Genomic DNA, 23,627 nt, shown 5'->3' on the forward strand with positions numbered 1-23,627 from the left:
CCCCCCCCCCCACGGGCCACACACCTTCTGTGCACACGCAGGTGTATGTGTTGGGCCCGTCCAGGCACTTGGCGCCATTCTTGCAGGGCGTGCTGGCACACTCGTCCACGTCATACTGACACAGATGCCCGGTGAAACCTGTGGCCAGGGGAGGGCCGCTGTCACATACACGGGTGCCGGGTCCCCCCGGCTGAGCCCCAGCTGGACCAGAGCAGGCTGTTCCTGGCTCGGGAGACCTCCCGATCTCTCTTCCTGCCCCTTTCAGCTCCTGCCCCTGCAAGAGGGGCCCTTTCCCCGAATGACCCCGGCTGCTACGGCCACAACCGTGCCGGGCTGTGAATGAGGTCCCCCGGTATCCGTGACAGCCGATTTGTACCTGCACGCCCAGGCTCTGGCCTGCACATGCCTCCTGGGGCTCAGAGCTCCTGGACCTACCAACCCCTCCCGTTCTGAGCTCCTCAGGCCCTCCTGCTGGTCACGTCCACCACAGGCCAGTGGAGGTGGGACGTGCAGGCCGGGCCGACTCCCTCCCAGCTGTGAGCCCTCCGAGGCACCTCCTCCCCACCGACAACCCTCGGGGTTCTAGGGAGGACACTGCTGCTCCCAGGGTGCACTTGTCCTCAGGGGAGCCCCAGCAGCCAGAAGGATTTCTGGGCCCTGGGCTCCCCTCACCCCCCAGCAAAGCAGGGGGCCGGTACCCCCTGCCCAGCCTGGCCCACTCATTCCTGAGGCGAAGTCCTTGCAGCCCAGCCCCTAGGGGACCTGCCCGGTGCCCCCTCAGGACAGTAGGGAGAGGCTCCAACAGGACGAAGCCCGGGCCTGAGTAGAGACCCCACCCAACGCAGCATCAAGGCCCTGGGCCCACTCCCCGCCCCAGAGAAAGCACGGGGCTCGGCGGCAGCCTGCAGGGGACAGGTCTCACCTGTGGGGCACTCGCACAGAAATTCGTTGATTTTGTCCAGGCAGCGGCCATTCTGGAGACAGGGGCTGCTGGCACACTCGTCCGTGTTGACCTCACAGTGCACGCCCTCGTAGCCTGGGGGTAGGGGAGAGTGAGGGGGCACGAGGGTCCATGAACAGCCTCAGCGGCCCCCACCACAGCGGGGGGCTCAGCGCAGAGGACGTGCCGCCTGGCTCCCGCTGCCCGCAGAGCCACCCGCCCAGCACCGCGGGGCCCACCCACCCAGCCAGCCCTGGTACTGCTCTCTGCGTGGTGCCCCGGGGGCCGGCCTGGCTGGGGTTGAGGCCGGGGGAGCTGCAGGGCCCACTCCGACAGGCAGGAGCCCGGCTCCACGTACCAGGCATGCAGATGCACTGGAACTCCCCGATCTGATCCAGGCAGGTGGCGTCATTCTGACACGGGTTCGAGATGCACTCATTGACGTCGATCTCGCAGCGGGGGCCGGTGTAGCCCTGCAGACACTGGCACTCGAAGGAGCCCAGCGTGTTGATGCACTTGCCCGCGTGCTCACAGGGGTTGGCGCCTGGCGGGGGCAGGGGGCACGCAGCTCCGGTGACGGGCTGCTTTAGACACCCCAACCTCTGGACCGTTCTGGGGCATGCCCGCCTCCCCCATCAGACTGGCAGTCCTCCAAGTCACGCCTCCCCCATCAGACTGGAAACGCTGGTCCGGCAGCCTCCCCGGCTGTCCCCCCGCCGCACAGCCCACCCTGACGCACCCAGCGAGCACTCGTCCACGTCCTGACTGCAGGCCGGCCCCGTGTACCCCGAGGGGCAGGTGCAAATGGCTTTGCCGTTCACGGGGTTGGTGTCACAGTTGGAGCCCTCGTTGCAAGGGTTGCTGATGCAGGCGTCATTCAAGTGGCACAGCAGACCTGGGCAGGGTGGCACTGGTCAGCGGGGCACTGTCCCCAGCCTGGGGATGACAGGCCTCCCATGGCCACGCTGCCGAGCAGCCCCGTCAGGCCCACGACACCTGGGTCATTGGAGGTTCGTCACCAGTGGGCCTGCCCCGGCGCGCCCCCAGCCCTCTTCCCTCCAGAAAGGCCCCTCGCGGGCCATGTCCGGGGCTCCAGAAGCTGCCCTCTGCGCATCTGAGTGACAGCGTGCCCGCTGGACGGGGCCCGGGGGAGCGCTAAGCCGGTGGTAACCCCGTGCTCCCCGCCGCCCGGGGCAGCCCTGCCCCCTCTGGCCTGGCGCTCACCCGTGCGGCCGTGGGGACACTCGCAGTAGAAGGAGGCCACGCGGTCATGGCAGGTGGCACCGTGAAAGCAGGCGGCACTGGCGCAGTCATCGATGTTCTCGCTGCAGTCCTCGCCCGTCCAGCCGTTGACGCATACGCAGTTATAGCCGCCGTGGGTGTTGTGGCAGGTCCCGCCGTTCTGGCAGGCGTTGGGCATGAGCTGACACTCGTCCACGTCCTCGGTGCAGTACTGACCTGCGGGGGCCAAGACCGTCAGGGTGGGCTCAGGGTCCACCCCCACTGCGAAGCCCTCCACCTGCCTCCAGCCTGAACCACGCCTCTGCTGCGGCACAGGTGCTCGGGGCCCATGCTCGTCTGCTACCCCAGACACGAGCCCCAAGCTTGGCCCAAACCCAGGGAGGCCGACTGTGCACAGCCCACGCCGACACGCGGATGCCACATCGGTGTGGCCGCTGGGGTGGGGGCCTCAGACCCCGGCTGTGGGCCGGGGCTGCCCCAGGGCACGCCTACCCTCCTGGCTAGACCGGCCAGTGGGCCCTGGCGTGCGCACCTGTCCACTCTGGCGGGCAGCGGCAGTTGTAGGTGTTCACGCCGTCCACGCAGGCGCCTCCGTTCTTGCAGTTGTTTCCGGGACAGTCGTCGACGTTCTCCTCACAGTTCTGGCCGGTGAAGCCTGCAGGCGGGAGGAGCCAGGAGTCTGGTCAGGCCCTGCCCGAGGGGTCGGGTGGCATGGGCCTGCTCCCGCCCCTTCCTGGCTGGACCCATGGAGCCCTGCTCTGGACGGGGTGCTGCCCTTCCGTGGCCCGCCCTGGGCCGCCCACCGCCTTGGGGCCCTCGGGGTCCAGGCCCTGTGCCCTGCTCTCCCTGCTCCCCATGTGACCAGGCCCCACACTGCAGAACCCACAGGCGCCAGGTTCCTCTCTGAGGAACCACTTTGCCCGGGCCCAGCTGAGCAGATGGGATTTGGGAACGCAGGACTCTGGAAGTTCTCTTGGAAGCAACCTTCTGTAACAGAGTTCCCTGCGGCTGCCGTAGCCGGGGGGCTGCCTCCAGGCCAGGCGCTGGGGGGGCTGCCACGGTGCCCCGTGGGGCCACCGCACACACTCCATGTCAGGGCACTGCCCTGGGACTGGGGAGGGCACCAGACAGAGATGCAAGAGGCAGTGCACACACGTGGCCCTCAGCTTCCCGGGAACAGGGGTGCGGTTCCCCCAACTGGGGCCAACCCTGCCGCACTGCCTCCATGCCTGTCAGCTATAACCGGCTCCACTCCCACTGGCTCAATCATCAACCAAGAAAGGTGCGCTGGGCGATAGCCCAAACCTGCAGCCGGTTACTAATTAACGCCCCTCTCGGGTGCCTTTGAACACCTCTCTTGCCCTTGGAGAACCAGTCTCCTCCCTCGGGGCCCCCCACGCCACCACTGCTGTGTGGGCAAAAGCAGGACTGGAAGAGCTAAAGTGCGAAGTGGACGATGTCTGAGAGGGAGCCCCCCAAATGGGAGCCCGGAGCCGAGCTGCAACTCCGTGTGTGCTATAGTGGGCTTTTCCCCATCCCAGAGTCCGGTGGGGCGCATGAGCTCCAGGCACGGGGTGGGTCCCCCACACCCCGTATCCTCCAGCCGTGGCTGGAGGAGGGCAGGCCCCTGGAGCCATATGGCTGGATGGGAGGTCCCAGGCCCGAGGTCACCGGGCCAGCAAGAAGGCATCTGAACCCAGAACCCAGGGGTGGGCCTGGCAAGTGGGCTTAGCTCTCAGTCCCCAGGGAGAGCAGAACAGCCAGCAGCGCTGGGGGGTCAGGTGGGAAGGGGAACGCCCAGCGCTACCCAGGAAATGCGTGCGCCTGGCGTCTGCACGCAAGGGCGGCTGATGTGGCAAAAAGGCCCAGGGCTCTGTGGCCGGCAGGCAGGCAGGACACTTCCCCTTTGCAGGGGCCGGCCAGGGAGCGTGGCAGCTGGGGCAGTCCTCCCCGCACCCCCAGGTCAGCCGGGCCCTGTACACCCAGCATCCGAACCCCAGGCCCCCTCCTTCTCTGCTGCTGCTCCTCCCCTACCCCCGGCCCACCTAACCGCCAGGCTGTGCCACCGACACACCACGAGGTTTTCAAGCCTCCCATCGCTGTTGTTTTTAGAACATCAGCAGCAAAAGGGACTCAACACCGCAGTGCGAAGACCAGCCCGGGCCACGGGGCCAGCGGAGCCGCTGGGCGACCGGCCGTGGTGGCCGCCCCTCGGCACCCATGGGAGACAAGCCACCAGGGGGGCAGTGACGTGCCCCAGCGAACGGGAGGCCCAGGGCAACACAAGCGAGTGTCCCAGCAGGCTGTGGTGAGTTTCACAACCGGCACATGGTTCCCAGGGAATTCAATATGAGGGGGCTTGTGCCCGCCCCCCAAGGAGTCTCAGAGCAGGGCGAAGAGCCAGGGGCCATGAGGGCAGGGGTGCCGGGGGGTGGAGGGAACCCGCAGGGAGGGCACACCTGTCCAGCCCGATTCACCCAGGGCTGCATCTCACCAACAAGCCTGCCCTGGAGGCTGCTGGGACCCCAGGGCCCTGGCACGGTGAGGAGAGAGGGAGAAGCAGACCCCACCCGCAGGCAGAAGTGGGATGGCCAGGGACAGGGGTGACACCTGGACCCCTATGCAAGCCTCCTAACTGGAACCCTTTCCAGACCGGCCCCTGCCCCCACGGCAGACACCCCCGTTCCCACACCCCTGGGTCCCCCTCCGGGCCTGCCACCCGCAGCGGGGAGGCCAGTGGACGGTACCTGGCAGGCAGGCGCACTCGTGGGTGGTGTCCCCCGTGGGGCGGCAGGTGCCCCCGTTCTGGCAGGGGGAGGGGCTGCAGGGCACGTAGGGCAGCTCGCAGTCGCGGCCGGTGTGGGTGGCACGGCAGGTGCAGCGGTAGGAGCCGACCTCGTTGTGGCAGGTGCCCCCGTTCTGGCAGAGCCTGGGGTTCTGGCTGCACTCGTTCACGTCCTGCCGGCAGGTGGGGCCGTGGAAGCCGGGCGGGCAGCCACAGATGTACGAGGCCTCAAAGGGCAGGCACTGGCCGCCATTGGCACAGGGGTTGGAGGCGCACGGGTCGGCCTGCTGGCACGTCTTCCCTGGTGGGCGAGGGGCAGCGAGTGGGTCACAAGGGACTTCCGGAGCGCCGCAGCCAGGCCTCCTCCAGGCCCCGGGGGCAGCTTCCGGGCACCACAGAGGAGCCAGCCTGGCACGGACCTAACAGCATCATCTCTTTAGTCCCCAGGACCCCATGGCAGGACGTGGCCATCTTTCCGTGGACAGACACCGAGGTTCCCAGGATGCACGACTGGCAGGGGGAGGTGGCCTCGAGACCTGACCCAGTCTGCCCCTCCAGAGCCCCGTGCAGTGTCAGAGCTCCCGACGGACGGCTGGCCTACCCCCGATCACAGGACTAGACAGAGGTCCCCCTTCCTCACGGAGGCAGGGAGGAGAGGGGCCCTGGAGCAGGGCAGCCGAAACCAGACGACATCAGGGCTGGGAAGGGGCATGGGGACTCTAGGGCAGGGGTCACCAACCCCTGCAGTCTGAGGAAAGCCCTAGGGCCTCTCCCAGCTACACAGACGGACCCGGCATCTGCCCCGCGCATCACGGCATGTGGGCAGCCCGGGCAGGGCCGGGGACCTCGGGTCCTTGGGGCCGCCTCCTGCTCTCACCTGACCAGCCTGGGGGACAGCGGCACTTGTACTCGGTGAGCGTGAGCAGGTCACAGGTGCCCCCGTTGCGGCAGGGGGTGGAGAGGCAGGCGTTCAGGCAGAGGGGCCCAGAGAAGCCCAGCCGGCAGGTGCAGGCGTAGTCCACCAAGCCACCACGGTCCACGGTGTGGCACGTCCCGGCGTTCTTGCAGGGGGCGCTGAGGCAGGGGTTGGGCGCCTGGCACCGCTGGCCCACGAAGGCCCCGCTGCAGCTGCGGCAGACACGCCAGAGCGGTTACTCCCACCCGCGCCCCGGCCAACCGCCCCGTCACTCAGCGCCAGCGTCTGCCGGGGGCGCACCCCGGGCTGGGGGCTCCTCTGGGGGCCATGGAACGTTCTGGGACCAGACAGAGGGGGTGTTCGCACAACTGCGCGAACGTGCCAAACACCACCGAAGGGCACACTTTAAAGTGGTTAACTTTATATTCAATGAATTTCACCTCAATAAAGAAAAATGATTATGTTAATTGGGGCAACGGACTGGCGACCAGAATGCACAGCGAGGCCCAGCCTGGGTTTCAAAACCCTTGCGCGCGTCTGTGCGAGCGCCCTGGTGAGCCCGCAGGAAGGGGCCCCACGGGCCGGGCCCAGTCATTGCCCGGGAAGGAGCGCTCTGAGGCTCTTCTGTGTTGGGGGCTCATCTGCTCCCCGCGAGCTCTCCTGCACCCAACGTGCCTTATTCCGGGAATGAGAGCTCACGGCTTTTCTGCTCTCAATACGGACGCGATCGTGAACATAGAGAGGGACCAGATGCGGCAGATTGTTTCCCGTTTCCTTTCTGATGTGAGATTCTTTCTGCTGGGGGTCTGGCCTGACGGGAAAACCACTGGGACACAGTTGGTGCCCCGCCCCCCGCCCCCCACGCCCAGACATGGTTTCCCTCTTGGGGATCAAGTCTTCACAACGTCCAGGCGACGTGAGCCAGGAGCAGACACACCCACTCCACAGCAAAGAGAAATCGAGGTGCCAGGAAGAGCATCCTTCCCGAGCTCTCGGTGAGGCAGCCGGGGCTGGGGGGGGGAAGGTCACCTGTCGGCCAGGTCTGTGCCCCAGAACATGCTGCTCAGGCTCCAACAGCTGGGAGGGGGCGTCTCACGGGCTCTTCGCTGGGTGGGGCTCCGCGCATGCCACCCCCACCCCAGGACCCCCTTGGCCACCTGTTGGCTCAGCTCCTGGAGCTTGTGCTGTAAGTTGCCCCTGAGGTCACCTTGTGGCCTCGCACTGGAGGGAAAAGCTCCGCGAAAGCTCTGGGACCAGCAGGCGTGGTTCTTCCCAGGGCCCAAGCCTCCAGGCGTAACTGCCCCTGGCCTGCCTCCGGCCCACACAGGCCAGGGAGGCAGCCGGGACGCCACACCCACAGCTCCTGACAGAGGCGGGGGCTGGCGAGGAAGCTCGGTCCCCGGATGAGGAGGGGCTCTCCTGAGCATGGAAACATCCCACCTTCCGGGGCCCAGCCAAGAAGGGGCTGCCCCTGGCCCTGGCACCTAAGCTACGGCCCCGGCCGTCCCATGGGGCCCCCACCCCCAGCAGGTGGCAGCCTGCTGGTCCTCACCACCTCCCCTCCTGCCTGCCCCAGGGGCTAGAACCAAACCCGCACGGGTGGGGTGGCGGTCTGGGGGGCTGGGGTCTCAGGGTCTCCGCATTTCTCAGCAATGGGCTGCTCCCGTCAGTCCCCGAGGCCGGGATGCATCGGTCCCCCTGCAGGTTTCTATCTGTGACGGCAGCTTGGGGAGGGCGGACGAAGACGGCACAAAATGGCCACCCTGGCCCACCATCTGTTGTCAGAAGCCAACCGTCCCAAACCAACTGGCTTCAAGAAAACCAGGCGTGGGGCGGGGCGGGGGGGGGGGTGGCGGGTAGGTAACTCAGGCCAGAGTCAGGCTCCTGCCTGGCCTGCTGGGGAAGCAGGCCGCGGGGCCAGCAGCTCTGGCATGGGGGACTCCTGCACCCGCGCTCCAGCAGTCCGGGGAGCCCAGAGTGGAGCAATGGGGGATGGGTGTGGGGGGACAGGCAGCACCTCCCCCAACCTATCAATGCCCTCCATTGTCAGGCAGGAGCTGGCCACCACTCCCGCCTGGAGAAAAGGCTCTTTTTTCTTTCCCAGCCACTGGCGGAGAGGGCGGAGAGGGCGGAGAGGGCGGGTGGTGGGTGCTGGATAGAGGCCGCTTGGTCATCAAAGCAGGGTGGGAGCCTGCCTTGTCCTCACCGCCCCCTCTCTCTCTGGGCCCTGCCGGCTTGAGGGGAGGGAAGCCTTCGGGGTCCCAGAGGGATACGTATCCCTGGGTGCCCCCTGCCACTAGACAGATCCTTAACTTGTTAGAATGTTGGGTGTCCCCAGATGGACCAGAAGGCTCTGCCTGGATGCCCAAACTCTCCAGCCACGGGACACTGTCCCTGTGAACAGCTCTCCTGCTCTCTGGCCACCCCCACTCCTGAGTGGGTACCCCCGTGGGAAGACCGTGGGACAGCCCACCTGGAGGGGTGGCCTCCTAGCCAATGAGGCTGGGTTATGCCGGGCCAGTGAGGGAAAATACACCAATAAATCAGGCGTCGGTAACACGGACAAAGGCTGGCCAGGGAGCAGGTGCGCCTGTGGCCGGGGACGCGGGCGGCAGCTGCTCCCAGCCGGGCGCGGCGGGCCGCCAACCAGGGCGGGCGGGGCAGGAGCCTGGGAGGCTCCTTCGTGGGGGGAAAGCAGCAGCTGAGAAGGCCCATTGTCTTCTCTACTCCTGCCCAGGCCAGGCGGACAGCACCGTGAAGGCACACTGCCCGGCTTGGGCTGGGCCCCGGGTGGGGCCTGGACACGGCTGCCATCCACCAGCAGCACCCCAGCTCCGGGACAGGCAGGGCCACGAGGGGAGGGGCGGCGCCTGGACAGGGGACAATAGAGGCCGATGCCTTGTGGGGCAGTGTGGGGTACGAGGCTCAACCAGGGCTTGGCTGGGAGCCTGAGCCAAGAGGAAGCACCAGGCCAGGTACAGGGTCTGGGACCGGAGGCTGGCGGAGCATCTTTGGGCCGGTCCCAGAGGCCACCCTTGCTCCACCGTGGGCCCCCCAGCTCCGGGCGGCCTCCAGCCCTGCCGCCTCTTTCTGCACCTGTGTAACCTCTCTCCCCACCTGGCCACAGCACCGGAGCTTCCCAGGGATGGACCCCTGCGTTCCCCTCTGCCCACGGCGCCCAGACCTCCCTGAGGGGGCTGGAGGGACCAGGAGGCCAGTCTGTCCTCAATGCCTGTCCTGGGGGGTTGGTGTAAGTGCCTGGTGGGGACGGGCAGCAGGCCTGGTGAAGGAAACGGCACCCAACGCTGCCTTGAAAGTGAGAGGCTTCCTAGAGTGGGCCCGGGTCAGGGCCTCGAGGGACTTCCATGACACTTCCCGCCGACCCGCACACCCCTCCTGTCCAGGCAGGGCGGAGAGCCCAAGACAGCCGGGTGAGCCACCTACAGACTGGACAGGGACGGTCCCATCCAGTGCACCGCACGGCTCCCACACCGCAGGGCCCCTCCTGGAGGCCACCCGGCACCGGCCAGACCCCTGCAGCCCTCCAGCTGCCCTTTCTCCTAGCCTCCCCGCTGCCCGCCAGTCCATCAGGCCAGCCTGAGGAGGTGAGTGACAGGTGGGCTGGGGGCTGCAGGGGAAGGGCTGCGGAGGGGAGGGGCCGATAGGGGGCCAGGTTCCGGCAGACACTGCCCGCAGAGGAGCGCCAAATGGCTGCTGGGCCTGTTGTCCCCAGCACAGTGGCTTTGTTCCCGCCTCAGTATTTCCACTATGCTCACTCCCGCCCTCCCCCGCCCTCCCCCGCCCTCCCCCGCCCTCCCCCGCCAGCGCTGCTCCATAGAAATGCGGCTCCAGAAAGCATCCCCAGGCAGATGTTGCTGTGACCTTTCACCCGGGACTAATTCTAAATTGTGCTGTTTTCCTTTCTAAGCTAAGCAGCCATCTGCCACCCCTGGGGGACAGACTACAGCTCCCTCTGCCCCAAACTAGGAAGGAGAGAGGGAGGGAGGAGTGAGGAGGGCTGTGGGCAGCTCTGCCCTCAAGGAGTTTGTGGTCCAGAGGGAGCATGGGGCCCTGTACCCTGGCCAGCTGCGGGGGGGGGCAGTGATGTGGCCCCCACAGGAGGAACCCAGATACCCCAGGAGAGGTGCTCCTTGCGGGCACAGGTGAAATGTAGTTCCATCAGAGGAACTTTGGGGGGTGGGGTGGAGGACGGGCACTCCATCCCACTCTGCCTGGGGCTCAGTTTCCCTTAAGTGCAGAGTCAAGGGACTGCACATGCTCAGAGGGCCCTCGTGCATACGGCCCGGCGACCTGACCATTGGGGCAGAGGGGACTCACTCTCTCCAGCACTGGATTTGGTTTGTGTGCAATCTACCGCGTCCCTGGGAATGTAGTTACTGAACGGGCCAGCCTACGTGTGTTTAAGGAAAGCTGTGGGACGCAAGGTCTCCCCCTGCCGAGAGGGCACCCGCCCTGCCAGGACCGGCATGAGCCCCCCGGTGCAGGGCTGGGGCAGACACTCCAAAGGTGGGTGGTGCCTGTGCCTCCTGACGCAGGAAAGGACGGGACAGCCTGCATCCCCCTGCGTCCTGGGGCTCTTGCTGCAAAGAGCCACCTGGACGTAATTAGCATCCCCTCCTCAACCCACTCCTCCCACCCCGAGCAGAGCTACCCCAGGTGCAGCGGAAAGGCCTGCTCCTGGCCCAGTTCCCACCACCACCGCCAAGGCCAGTGCCTCCTGGCAGCAGAACGGTCACTCGGGAGTAGAACAAGGGGGTCTTTCCCCACTAAACGCCTGCCCCCAAGCTACCTGCTCCCAGGGAGGCCTGCGCAGGGCCTGCGGGGTCCTGCCTGCTGCCCCAGACGCTCCCTACTCCCCACATGGCCCTGGCTCTACCTGTAGCAGAGTGCCTGCCTAGAAGCCCCCCACCACATCACCCCTGCCGCCCCTCCACGAGCCTTCTGCCCAGGAAGCGGTCTGGGGCCCTTGGGCCCCCCATGTATGGGCCAACCTCACCGATGTCCACTGGTGACAAGGGGCTCGGAGCACGGCAGGCTCCTGCCCCTCCCGGAGCCCAATCCTGTGGCGCTCGGCAAAGGCCCCTGAGGCCCACCGCCTTCCACCCAAACCACCGACACCAGACACAAAACTGTGGTCCCCCCACCCCTGGGCAGCTGGGCCAGGAGTTTCTGAGACACGTGGCCTGGGGAAAAGGGAACCGCCCACGTCCCGGCCCACCTAAATGAGGCCACCTGAGGTTCCTGGCCCCTTGCTACAGGGCAGACCGAGGCCAGGACAGAAAGGCACTGGACCCGAGGTCCTCAGAGGTACAGCCGTAAGTAATGGGGTCAACGAGCCCAAGTCCTTCTCTGGTCAAGGCCTGGGGGGAGGCTTCCTAGGACCTCAGCCCCTCCCTCGGGCAAAAGCCAGTCTAAGACCCTGCCCCCCCACTACCCCAGCAGGGCCACCCGTCTTCCAGGAGGCAATGGCTAAGTGATGATGTGCTAACTGCAGGCTGGGTGGGGAGCTCGGTGACCTCTGCGGGTCTCCCTAAACTGTGCCCTACCTGGGGACCTGGTGTCCTTTCCCACTGGAACAGCTGGGACAGCTCGGCTCTGGGGAGAGCATCCCCCCACCGGAGATGTGAGAACTGGGACAAGTGAGCACTGGCCCCTTGCCTTCACCCCCAAAGTCCCCAGACATAGAGCCATCGCACAAAAGGTCCCCAGGTCCCTCACAAAGCTGCAAGAGTCTTGTGCAGACACCTGTCTGTGGGATGAGCTGGGACCCCGCCGGCACGTCTGCTGTGCTCCAAGGGCACCTGAAGACGGCGCTCTGCAACCGCCCGGCCTTTGCCCTTTTCTGCTTTGGTTCCCTTCCCCACCTCGACAGGCACGGGGGAGGGGGTGCACCCTGCTCGGGTGTGGGGGCTCCTGCCTCCACTACTGCGTGTGGCCCAGAAGTGACCACAGCAGGGCCAGCAGGCACCTGGCTGAGCTGTGGCCTCCCTCCAGCCTCTGCAGCCACTGCGCCCCATGGGGGGGGCCTGCCCCTGGCTCCCATGCCCTCAGGAGAGGGGCGGGGGGGGGGCAGCGAGGGCTGACACGGACAGACCCACACCCCCAGACCAGCATGACCGTGGCAGTGGAGGCAAGCAGCCCAGGGCAGGTGGGGGCATGGAGCCTGCCCGCGACCCAGGGCCCAGGCTTTCCGGCCCCAACAGCTGCGGACGGCACCGCTGGCTCTTTGTCGTGAATCTTTTCCCCAAGTCACATCTTTGGATGGTCTAAAATATGCTGGGAAGAGGAAATGCAGGAAAAGCACAGCTTCTTTCCCTGGCTCTGGGGGAAGCCCTTTGTGTGGGGGATCGACCTGTCCTCCTGGGAAGCCACCTTTCCCACTGCAGGGAAGACAATGCCCCCAACGGCTCATTGTCCCCGTGTCACTCGGGGCTGCCCCACCCTCGACGACGTGGGAAGTGGCCAGCAGTCTGAAGGGAGGGAAAGGCCAGTATGGAGGTCAAGCAGCTTCCTGAGATGGCCCAGCAGCAGCGGGCAGAGGCAACCCAGGCCTACCCATGGGGTGGGGAGGGCCGCGGGTCGGCACAGCCAGCAAGAACAGGGTCCCCCAGGGTCATAAGAGAGCCCCGTGGCTGTGAGGGATGTGAGAAAAGTCTGCTGCCCACTCCCCACTCAGAGAATCCTCCCCCGTGTTCCCCAAAAGACGGAGCCCAAACCAGAGACAAGGCTGGAACCTGTGTCCTCTGTGCTCTCCCGAAGGCCTGCTGCCCACCCCCCCAGCTGCGGGGGCTCTCCTTCCAAGCAGGGTGGCGCCTAGACCTGCACCCCCAATCGCTGAGATGCAATGAAGGAATCGACAGGCTCACGAGGCCACAGGGAGGGCTTAATCCAAAACTCAATTAATTAAGTCAGCAATTGCAGACCGAGCTGCCTGCCAAAGCCAGAAAGGATTCTGGCACCTTCCCACCTCCGCTCCCAGGAGCAGATGCCATCTCAGGGGATGTGGGGAGAGAAGGCTGCATAGTGACACCGCCGCCCCCTGGCTGACCAGGGTGGACACTCAGGGGGCACTTCAGCTCTTGTCCAGAGTCTGGGGAGGTTATCCAGGACCTCCCCTCCAGAATGATGAAATAGGACCCGTGCTATACTTAGACTCACCAGCTTCCCTCGCTGGATTCCCACAAGGGCCCTGCAGGTACATGCTGGGCCCATTCTACAGATGGGAAAACCAGGGCTCGGGCAGGTTACGCCCACAGCACCACCTGGACTCGAATGTAGCTCTTCCCTCTCTTGCCAACAATGGTGGCCAGGAGCCAGTCACCCAGGGCAGTCAGAGCAGGGCCACCCCTCGAGGCAGCTGCGGGTCCAGCAGGAGCCCCACGGGTAGAGGAGGGAGGGCGTGTGTCCCCTGCACCCAGATGCCCTGCCCACGAGGCCCAGGTTTCTCACCTGACCACCTGACCCACCAGCCCCAGAGGACTGCAGCAGACAGTACGTGCTTACCCCCCACAAGCTCGGCTGAAACACAAAACCCGGGGTGGGGGGTGGGGTTCTGGGTGAGAGGTCTGGGAATTAGGAAGCCTCCCAGCCAGCTGGCGGGTGGGACATCTCTGGGCCCAGCGCAGCTGCAGCCCTTGTCCAGCAGGAGGGCCGGTCACCCTCCTCCACAGGGCTGGGCAGCTTTCCTGTCCGTAGGCGCTGGCACGAGAGGGCCGGGGCTCACACCCAGCTGCCCCTGCTGCACTACGCCGGGACACCCCCTGCCTGTGGGCTGCGGGGACCCTGCAGGGCCAGCTGTAGGCTGCCCAGCGTACGGTCAGAGGTGGTCCCAGAAGTCACCCCCATTCTGCACCGCTCACCAGCCCCTTTCTCTCTGGCCTCCGCTGCCCACTCACGCCCACTGAGCACCCCCGCTCCCACAGACCAGGCCCCCCACCCCCCAGGCTTGCATACCTGGCTGTGTAGCCCTTGCTGTCACCCTGGGCCCCGCACGGCCTCCAAGGTGCCCTAGGACATAAGCAAATGCCAGAAAAGAGAACCCAGGCCCAGGGTCGAGGAGCAGAGGGTGGGGCCTGCACTGTCACCCTCAGAGGACACCCAGCTGTCCTGGGACAGCTGGCATGGGTCTCAGGCCCTCTGGAGGGCTTCCCACCCCCCCCACCCCCTTTCCCGGCACGCAGGGAAAGTGGGCGGTTCTCAGGCCGGGCTTGACCCTCCGCCCTAGCATGAGCTCGCCCAAACACTGGGGCAGGGCCGGTGTCTGGGAGAGCTTTCTGGACGAGACCTTGAAGCATGAGGAGAGGGCTCCGGTACAGAGTAAAACTCAACCGACGTGTCCCATTGGGGGGACTGACCCGTGTTAGAGCTGCGTGTGAACCCACAGGGACCCAAAGGGGACACTGACTTAGAATCACCCCAGACAGGTCACAAGGGCTACGCCTTCATCGGCCAGGAGCTCTGTGGGATGCCTGACCCGGCTCAAGGCACCAGGTCCCCTCCTCCCTGAGGAAAAGGAGCTCAGAGAGGTGAGTGGGCAGCCCAAGGTCACACAGCCCAGGTGGCAGAAGGAAGCCCATTCCACGGCCTGTGCTGTTGAGGGAGCCGCTGCCCCGGCTCAGCGGGAACACTGAGCTAGAACAGGGGAAAGCCCCGCTCAGGGCAACCCGTGTGGACTGCAGCTCCTTCCAGAACCTCGAGCCGCCACCAGCCTCCGGCCTCAACATCCGGCTCTGTGCCCACCTCCACCGCCGGCCCAGGCTCAGGTGTGCAGAACACAGGCGCTCTGCCAGACCCTGGGCCCAGACCCCGGGGGAGGGTGCCGCCACGCTCTGAGCCCCGGCCACGCGGAGATGCTGGGGCACAACCTGGCCTCCCCCTCTGGCTCTCAAGCAGACAGGGCTGGGGCCGCCCTCACTCTGACCACGGGAGGGGAAGTGCGGGAGGGGAAGTGCAGAGGGGGAAGCCCCGCCCTGTAGGCCACCCCGTGGGGAGCCTGACCGGCCAGGCTGACAGGTGGAGGAGCCCTCAGGTTGACCCGGAAGGCCGGAAGGCCGGAGGTAGTCACCTCACCCAGGCCCTCCCTGGAGGGAGGGGAGACAGAAGCGGCAGGACCCTCCCCACCACCCAGCCTGAGCTCAGCATCGCTCTTACTGAAAAGCCGTCAGGGAAAAACACACACACTCAAAACTCTGGCTTCTTCCCCAAACCTCTCATTTCCAGTAACTGTGCAGTTTCCGCTCACCAACAACCGACACAGAGGAAATGGTGGGAGGCAGGTCCCCAGCCCCACGACGGGCCCTGCTGCGCAGGCCTGGAAAGACCTTTCCAGAGGCCGCCAGCTGCCGCTCTCCCTGCCCCCCCACCCCCCCACCCTGCAGCGGCTGCCCCTCTTGTGCCCCCTGCCCCCCACAGCCTGGCCGGGCTGGTGGGAGGCCTGTGCTACTCCCTCCTGGCAGCTTCCTGCCCTGGCCACCGGGCTAGGCACAGGCGGGGGCAAACACCTCCCCGGGGCCTGGCGTACTGAGCAGGCTCCATAACCCAGGCCGGTCATCCGAGGGTCAACAGCAGGTCTGGCCGGGCCCTAGGTTCCGGCCCCCCCACAGATGCCTGTGGCTCAGCTGTGACCCAGGCCAGGCCACGACCGTGGGGTGAAGGCAGGAGGTCGGCAGCCGAGAGACTGCCTAGGCCCGGAGAATCCCCAGGGAAGGGAACAGTGAGGGCCCGAGGGCCACCACGGCATCTTCCCATCCTCCTGCCGCAGGACACCGCAGGACCCCAAGAAGTCTCAGGGTGGGGGTCTCAGGCTCAGGCGTTCTGGGGTCACCTCTGAAACCCCAGCCTCCCGGGGCCTACTGCCGTCACGTCGGGATGGACATGACCATCCGCCTGGCTCCCCAGGCCTTGGCCCCTCCGTGGGGAGCAGTTTGCTCAGCAAATCAGCACTGTCAACAGAGTGACAAGGGGACCGCTTACCCAGCTTACAGAGCCGCCACTGGAGCGCTCAGGGCACGTGACGGACAGCCAGCCCTCGGAGGGGCAGATCCTCTCACCCACTCACTCGGTGTGGCCAGGATGGGTCCCAGCCCCAGGCGGGAAGCTCCAACTGGCCGCTTCTCTGGCGAGCATCTCGGTGGCTCCCGCCCGCACGCCCACCATCCCTGACCAGCCTGTGCATGGGGAGCCAGGGCAGCTGGCGGGTATCCTACGGTCCAGGGACCCCACCTTGGCAGGAGCTCTCGGGGTGAAAGAGTCAAGCCGCAGTTGGGCCAGTGCTGTTGGGGCCTCCCAGCCGAGACCCGGCCGGGGGCCCCAGCTGTGTCTGAGCGGATGCTCAGGTTTGGGAATTGTGGCTGGGCGTCAGAGGCCAGGCTCCCCCGGTGCACGCCTCCCCCAGGCCCACTGGAAAGCAGGACCCCAAGCACTTCTTCCTGGAGGCTGGGAGCCCCTGAGAGCTGCCTCCACTGCCCGGGGAAGGGAGGCCCCAGGTCTGACCTCAGAAAGACCCCAGGCCCCAGCTCAGGACAGCTCGAGACCCACCCGACAACAAATGGCTGTGGGGGCGAGGAGGGGCAGGCTGCCTGGTGGGAGGCCAGGCCTCCCAGAGGGTCCTCAACACTCAAAGGAGCAGTTCTGCACAGGGAGGAAGCAGGAGAGCACAGTGCTTAAGCAGACTAATTCACTCTAAAGCGCTAATGACCTGACATCCCTGATCCCTGTGGGTCCCTGCCCTTGAGCCTGGGGGATGGTGGGGAAGCTGTTTTGGGGCCCTTTTCGGAACATGTCCATCCTAGGAGCAGTGGGCGACAGGGTCAGAAGGGACCACTCAATGGTGAAGCACGCCGACGGGAGGGTTCTGCCCCAGAATTCCACGGGTCTCAGAGATGCAGAGAAAGGGTGAGTCCAGCTGCTAACACTCTCAAGTCTGCCCAACCAGGAGGGGACCACTCTGCTGCCCTCGCGGGCCCGGAGCCTCCCTTAGCCCAGAAGGCAACCTGGAGGACCCCATCTGTGTCTGAGGGCGAGGGCCGAGCCCCCAGCCCTCTCTGGTCTTCTACAGGGCCACACCTGGTCACTCTGAGCTGACCCGACACTCCAGGAAAGGAACAGCGGGTGATAGAATGCATCTCTTCTCTGGGGGCCCGCTGTCTGTCCAAGTCCCGGTCCTGCGACATCCCATCTCCACTCCCACACGGCGGGGCCTGCGTCTGCCTCGCCCGCCCCCAGCACCTACTAAGTGCTCAGTAAAAGCCCTCCTCCCGCCGCATCCCCCCAGTGCCAGGCACGGGGGCCCCAGCTCCGCAGCCCTGCGAGCTCCTCTGGGCAGGCCGATGCATGGTAGCTCGTGAGAGCAGAGGCTGGAGCGAACACGGAGCCTGAGCAGGCCGGGGCCACAGGCTTTCCTGGGCGACTCCCCTGGGGACATGCCAAGGCCCACGCCAGGGGGCACCGGGACTGCTGGCCAGCCACACGGGCCCAGAGACGAGTGCCAGTTCTTCCAGGAAGCCTTCCGACGCCCACCACCCCCAACGCCCACCTCCTCTGGACTTTAGCCCGAGACTAAAGGATGCCAGTGCCCAGAGCTGGCCCATCCCTGAGGCCTCAGGGACACAGGGTCCAGGGCAGGTGGGCCGTACAGAGAGATGCTGCGTAGGAACAGCCATGTCGTGGGACTCACGTGAAATGTCCAGGACAGGCAAATCCAGACAGAAAGCAGATTAGGGCTGGCCAGGGCCAGGGGCCGGGAGAACCGGATGCCTACTTAGTGGGGCCGGCCCAGAGGAGCTCGCAGGGCTGCGGAGCTGGGGCCCCCGTGCCTGGCACTGGGGGGATGCGGCGGGAGGAGGGCTTTTACTGAGCACTTAGTAGGTGCTGGGGGCGGGCGAGGCAGACGCAGGTCCCGCCGTGTGGGAGAGGAGATGGGATGTCGCAGGACCGGACTGCGGGACAGACAGCGGGCCCTGAGAGAAGAGCGGGGGATGGGGGATGGGTGGGGGTGAGGTGGGGGGCAAAGCTCTGGAGCCAGACAATGCTGCTGGTGGCACAGCCCTGCGGACGTATTAAATGCCCTGAATCGCGCACTTCAAGTGGCTAAAACAGCAAAATTCATGATGCCTGTGACTGATCGCCAAGACACCCCCCCAATCTATCTGTCAGCCCCTCTGTGTCCTGGGAGCAGGGTGGGGGGCCTGGTCTTGAGGAGACGCCCCAGGGCCTGGGCTGCACTCTGCTGGCGCCCCTCCCCCACACCACCCAAGGATCACTGTGCCCTCCCCACCAGGAACTGCCCGGCCCGGTGGGCCAGCTGCTGAGAACACCCAAGCCTACAGCGGGGCCCAGACTCGCAGAACCCGCCCTTCTCACGGCCTGGCCTGACTGCCGGGCACCCCCGCCCCCACCCGGGCATTTACAGGCCTGTCCCAGGGTCCTGCTGGGACGCTGCTGGAGGGGAACTCTCTCACGGACAGAGAGGGAAACTGAGCCCCAGGGAGAAGATGTGTGTCTGAAGGGGCACCGCCAAGCAGAGCCAAGTTGGCTCTATTATCTCCTAGACCATGCACAGCAGGGCATGGGGGGGCCCCGCACACCCCAGCAGAGCCAGTCAAGCCCCAGCCATCCTGGGAAAGTTCAGGACCATCAGACACGTGGGACCCACAGTCACGGTGCCCCGAAGGCAGCTGCCTGTCAAAGCCGCTGGGAAGTTGTAGATATGCCTGCACACGAGGGGGGGCTGACGTAAGCCGCCTTCAGATCCCCACCCCCGGCCCAGCCTCCTCCCCTCCCAGCCTCAGTTTTTCCCACCTGTAAACTGGTTTTAAAAAAAAAGACAAGCAGAGCTGGCCACCACCGGGAGGGGGTGTGAGCCAGCGAGAATGGCGTCTGCCAGGGTTTTACGGGCCGGGCCGGGTAAGAGCGGCTGTGTGCAGTTACTGCTGCGACGTTGTTGAGGAAAGCAATCTAGGTGCTCAATCAGCTCTGCAAGGCCACATCCTTTCACTATTTATAGACAAGACATGAAACAGGAAAGGTGCCCTCCCCACTCCGGGAGGTGCAACCCCTCGGCCCGGCACTGCCCGGGGGGCCCCGGCCACCCATCGAAGGCACGCTGAGCACAGAGAGGGCCGGCGCTGGCTCCTGTGGGGTCCCGCGGACCCCTCCCCTGCCGCCAGCTGCTGGGGTCCCAGCACCCACGCTGCGCCCCCCGCCGTCCTGCTGAACTGTTGGCCCTGACCCACCCTCTTCCTGCTAAGGGCACAGTTTCCTTTCTCTTTAAAAAAAATATATATTTCTTTGCAGTGGGAAAAATGTGAGCTGCTGTTGAGAGGCAAGGCCTGGCCCCAGGAGGCGCCTTCCTTCAAACGAGGTGTGTTCCTTGATGTCTCCGCACAGAGCAGGGAAGCAGGGGAGCCCGTCTGGTTCACACGGGGTGTCTAACACGTGTGTTTCTAACCTGGTCCCGCGGCCCAGGTGCCGCGTCAACAGAGGAAGCCACACAGCAGCCTAGAGAGTCAGACTGTTCCTCCCCCAGCCTCGCCCAAGACTCCCAGGTGACTCAGTGGAAACAGCCAAACCAGGTGACAGGAGACGAAGGAACGGTCTCTCTGAAGCTGAGGGCCGAGTCACTTCCCCCGTCCGAGCCTCCGGAGCTCCTCTCGTAAAGGGAAGTTGTCCTCTAGCCCCTGCTTCCTCGGAGAGTGGCCAGGGAGGGCTTGGGGCAGCACGGGCAAGACAGGGCAGCGGCTAGGAACACAGGCTCTGGAGACAGAGAGGCTGGGCCAGGTGCCACGCGGCACTGCGCGATCCTGGCAGGTCGCTCCCTCCCCCCGCCCAACCCACACAGTGTCCCTGGTTTGCGTGTCCCTGGTTTTCAAGGAGCCATGTCGGCCCCGGGTCAGGCTGCCCCGCCCAGGGAGCTCACCTCTGCCTGACACGTCACACCCACGTGTTGCTGCCGAGAAAGTCACCCCGTTACCCTCACCCACGAGGAGCCGGGGCTGGGTCCACCTGAGCCTCCTGGCCGGTGCCCCGGGCAGAACCCAGCACAGCACGTGCTCAAAAGCATCTTTGGGAAAAAGCAAAGAGGCCTGGGGACCAGAGCCACCGGCGGTGACAAAACGCTCAGAATCGGTGAGCCCCCCCCCCCCAGGTAGCACCTTCTGAGTTCTCTGAATTAACTCATCAGCCAACTAACCATTCGAGAATGAGGATCCTGAAACCAGCCCCATCAGCTCAAAAGGAGAAGGCAGGGCGGGAAGCGGACCTCAGCCGAGCCAGCAGCATGAGGCTCTTACGCAAGCCTCGCACCACGAAGAGATCAATCACGGGTCAGCCCTGCGTTCCAGACGGGGAGCCGCGGTTCAGGTGACCAGGGAACCTGGGATCACAGAGCTAGTGGGTGGTGGAGCCAGGCCTCAAATACGGGATGGTCCCGACCTAAAGCCCACCACCCACCAGCCCGCTGGACTTCCCTCCCCGGCGCTCTGAGCGTGATGGCTCACCAGCTTCCGTGATCACCAGGGAGACACCGCCCCCCGCCCTCCGCGGAACGGACTTTCTCGCAGGCAGGGGGAGTATCTCAGCAATCCTGGGGCCTCAGCTCCCCACCGAGGCCGGGGCCGCCCCCATACACCGTTCAGACTGAGAATGCACGCTCACCCAAATGGACAACAGTCCCCTCAGGCCCTCTCCTTCCTCCAAACCAAAGAAAAGAGGGGGAGCGCATGTGAGTATTCCCCGTCTGCACTGACCGCCCCGGGCCCGCCTGCAGGGCACCCCGCACAGCAGCCATCCAGACACGGCGCTCCGCCTAGGGGCTCTGCAGCCACTGACCCACCACGCCTCAGCTGCTCGGCGACGTCCTGCTTTCACACCAGCAGAAACCTCTTTTTCCAACCCTGACCCTGCAGCCACCTGACTAGTGGCCTCTCGGGAAGGTTCCTTCTCCTCGGGGTGGAAACACATGATTCACCAGGTACTAATGTGCCCGGCACTGGGACACCCCCGTTTCCCATGCCCTATCCATAGGGGAGCCGGCAAACCCACCCAGAAAGTCAAAGAACTTTCCAAGAAAGTCCAGGATGCATGCTACAGAGTTGCATACCCAGGTTGGCACCAGAGGCCTCCACCCTCACACCTCTGAGGAGAGCAGGTGCCTCCCCCACTAGCAGACTTTCTGGGGCCTCAAGGGAACAGAAGGTCCCAGCAGAAGGCACAGGACCCAGGAGCAGAGGGAGCCAGGGCCCCTCACAGGAGTGGCCATGACATCCCTGAGCTGCACCCCGAGTCCAGACCCATGCCTCTCCACAGCTGGGCCTGGCTGGCACCCCGTCCCTGCTCCCCAGTCTCCAACACGGTACGACCCAGAGGTAGGGCCTCTGTGGATGGTGCTTCCGCTCCGTCTTCCAAGTGATCTGTGGGGTGTGCACAATGGGGTCTCTGTGGGCCGAGCTCGGCTGAGTGCCAGGCCGGACTAAGGCAGGCTTCCCGCCAAGGAGGAGGGGGCCCCAAGCCCCAGGGAGGAGACAAGGCCGGCACCCGAGCCCTCATCAGTGGCCGGGCTTGGGCTGGCAGGGCTCTAGGAGTGAGGGGTGGGAGAGCATGCCACGCAATTGCTCTGTCCCCTTGAAGTGTCTCACCCCAATGCCAAGGAGGGGGCTGCAGCAGCCTGCAACCCGAGGCATCCCCCTGTGGCCCTGGCTCAGCCCAGGGAGGCCCCAGTGGCCGCTGGGCCAGCCTGTCCCTGCTCCTTGGTGGCACTGATAAAAGACCGCTCCCACCTTCCCCAGCACAGCGCCCCTCCTGCCTTCCCAAAGCCCTCTGCAGAAGTGCAGACCCCCCCATGCCCCATGGGCGAGCGCAGAGCCGGAGCAAGCGCAGGGCCACGGGAAGGGAGTCGCAGGGCCACGGGAAGGGAGTCGTGCATTCTGGGAAGCCACGCATAATTAATCACACGGCATTAATCCCCCTCCCGACAATAGCCGCTGCGCTTCCCCTGAATCCCAGCTGTCGGTCTCTGAATGAAAGGAAGCAAGATTTAGGGCATCAAGCGTTGGTGAGGCTTCTGCGGGAGAAGAAAAAGGCCCCAAAAAAGAAAAAAAAAAAAAAAAAGTGGCGTGCATTCATTAGCGTCTGACAAAGACACAATCCTCTTTGTCTATTAAACTGCTCACAGACCTGCTTAATTGGCTTGGTTTGGGGAGGGTGGCGGCAGTGGCAGGAGGGGCTGCTTGCCCACGGCCAAGGGTTGTCAAGGGAAGGGGCCCTCGGCGGTGGGAATGCGGCACGCCGAGGAGGACCGAGGACCCAGGACCGGCTGGGGAGTCCCTGCTTCCTCTGAACCCCTGCCCCCCCCCCGGGGGGAGGAGGGGCCCTTCCTCCAGCCACCAAACACCTCCTCGTATTCCCATCAGACGAAGTCAGGCTGAAGGGCACGGGCACAACAGAACTTCTCTGAGGCCGCTGTGCAGGGCAGGCGGGCGCGGGAGCGTGACAGGATTCCCCGCCCAAGTCGGGGAAAGCCGCGAGCGGGCACCCCCACAACACACACATTCCTGCCCCAGCTGCGGGAGCAAGACCCGCGGGGTATGGACCGATGATGGGCCTGACGGGGGCGCGGGCTGGAACTACAGATGCCAAGACAGAAACCAAGGTCCGGCAGGTACTCCCACCCACCCCCAACCTGGGAGATGAGTTCCCCAAGCACACCTGAGGTCAGAGAGGGGGAGTTGGGGAAGGCAGAGAGCCCAGACCCATTTCTGGCTGAGAGGCCCTGCCTGGAAGAGGCACCCCCGTTGGCAGGGTGGTGGGGGCCGGGCCCCTCTAAACATCCACAGCCGCCCCTGGTGGGTCACTTGTTTCTCAGGGACTTTAGGAAGAAATGGGGCACCGAGAATTCCCACCTAGTACCCCAGGAGTCCAAGGTGGCCCACAAAGTCGTGCTCGAACCTCCAGTGGCCAGACCAGCTCCACACGCAGCATAATTGCTGGTGATTAAGTAATTGCCAGACTTTGTCCAATAAAAGTAGCACGTGACCGCGCCCAGCCTTCTGGGCCGTCTCCAGAAGACAATGGCCTAGTGTTCTGTCCCTGCTGGCCCTGATGCAGGAGGCAGGGGCTCTGCTCCCGACCAAAGCAACAGGTCCCCACAGGGGCGCAGGGGTGCACACTCACATGCAGGCTTCGGTGCCGTTGGGGAACACTTCACACTTCCCGCCATTCAAGCAGCTGTCACTGGGCTGGGAACATCGCAGGCCTGGGCAGGGGCAAGACGGGAGATCAGCCTGGGTGGCAGGAGGGCCCTCAGCCCAGGGAAGGGCCCACCCCAAGGGGCACAGCCACCCTGCTACCTAGAAGGCTCTGCCTCATCATGGGCTTGCTGGGGGCAGGGGACCTCAAGAACCCCCCCAAATGTGAACCCCAAGGGGCTGCAACACTCTGCCCAGAGTTCTGTAGTCAGAAATGGGGGGAAGGGCAACAGGTTGGTTCGATGGCAGGTGGGTAGAGTGGCCTGAATTGCCATCTGGACAACAATGGAGAAAATCTGCAGGACCCTGGGCCACTCTCCCAAACTCTGCACCCCCAACCCCTCTGCAACAGGTCCTCACCAGGGAGCCCAACAGGGCTGGGGCCCCTATCCAGCCACCAAGATTGTCTTGCTGTTCAAACATGTTCTGTGAGGGGGCGGTGCTGAGGGGTGGGGTGGCCACACTCGCCCACCCCCCCCCCCC

General features: G+C 65.3%; 1 protein-coding gene across 1 annotated transcript in view; it reads right to left on the reverse strand.

Annotated features, from left to right (window-relative positions):
• The window catches only part of NOTCH1 (notch receptor 1), a 50,215-nt gene that overhangs the window by 25,236 nt on the left and 1,352 nt on the right, over positions 1–23,627 (reverse strand). The window contains exons 2-10 of the mRNA XM_040632210.1: positions 23,071–23,152; positions 5,845–6,095; positions 4,930–5,268; positions 2,715–2,837; positions 2,165–2,398; positions 1,680–1,835; positions 1,299–1,484; positions 923–1,036; positions 25–138 (exon numbers count right to left, since the gene is read on the reverse strand). Of these exons, the coding sequence (XP_040488144.1) occupies positions 25–138; positions 923–1,036; positions 1,299–1,484; positions 1,680–1,835; positions 2,165–2,398; positions 2,715–2,837; positions 4,930–5,268; positions 5,845–6,095; positions 23,071–23,152 (1,599 nt within the window). The remainder of the gene's footprint in view (positions 1–24; positions 139–922; positions 1,037–1,298; positions 1,485–1,679; positions 1,836–2,164; positions 2,399–2,714; positions 2,838–4,929; positions 5,269–5,844; positions 6,096–23,070; positions 23,153–23,627) is intronic.

The sequence above is a fragment of the Ursus maritimus genome, unplaced genomic scaffold, assembly GCF_017311325.1.
Source record: "Ursus maritimus isolate PB19 unplaced genomic scaffold, ASM1731132v1 scaffold_17, whole genome shotgun sequence".
NCBI lineage: Eukaryota > Metazoa > Chordata > Mammalia > Carnivora > Ursidae > Ursus > Ursus maritimus.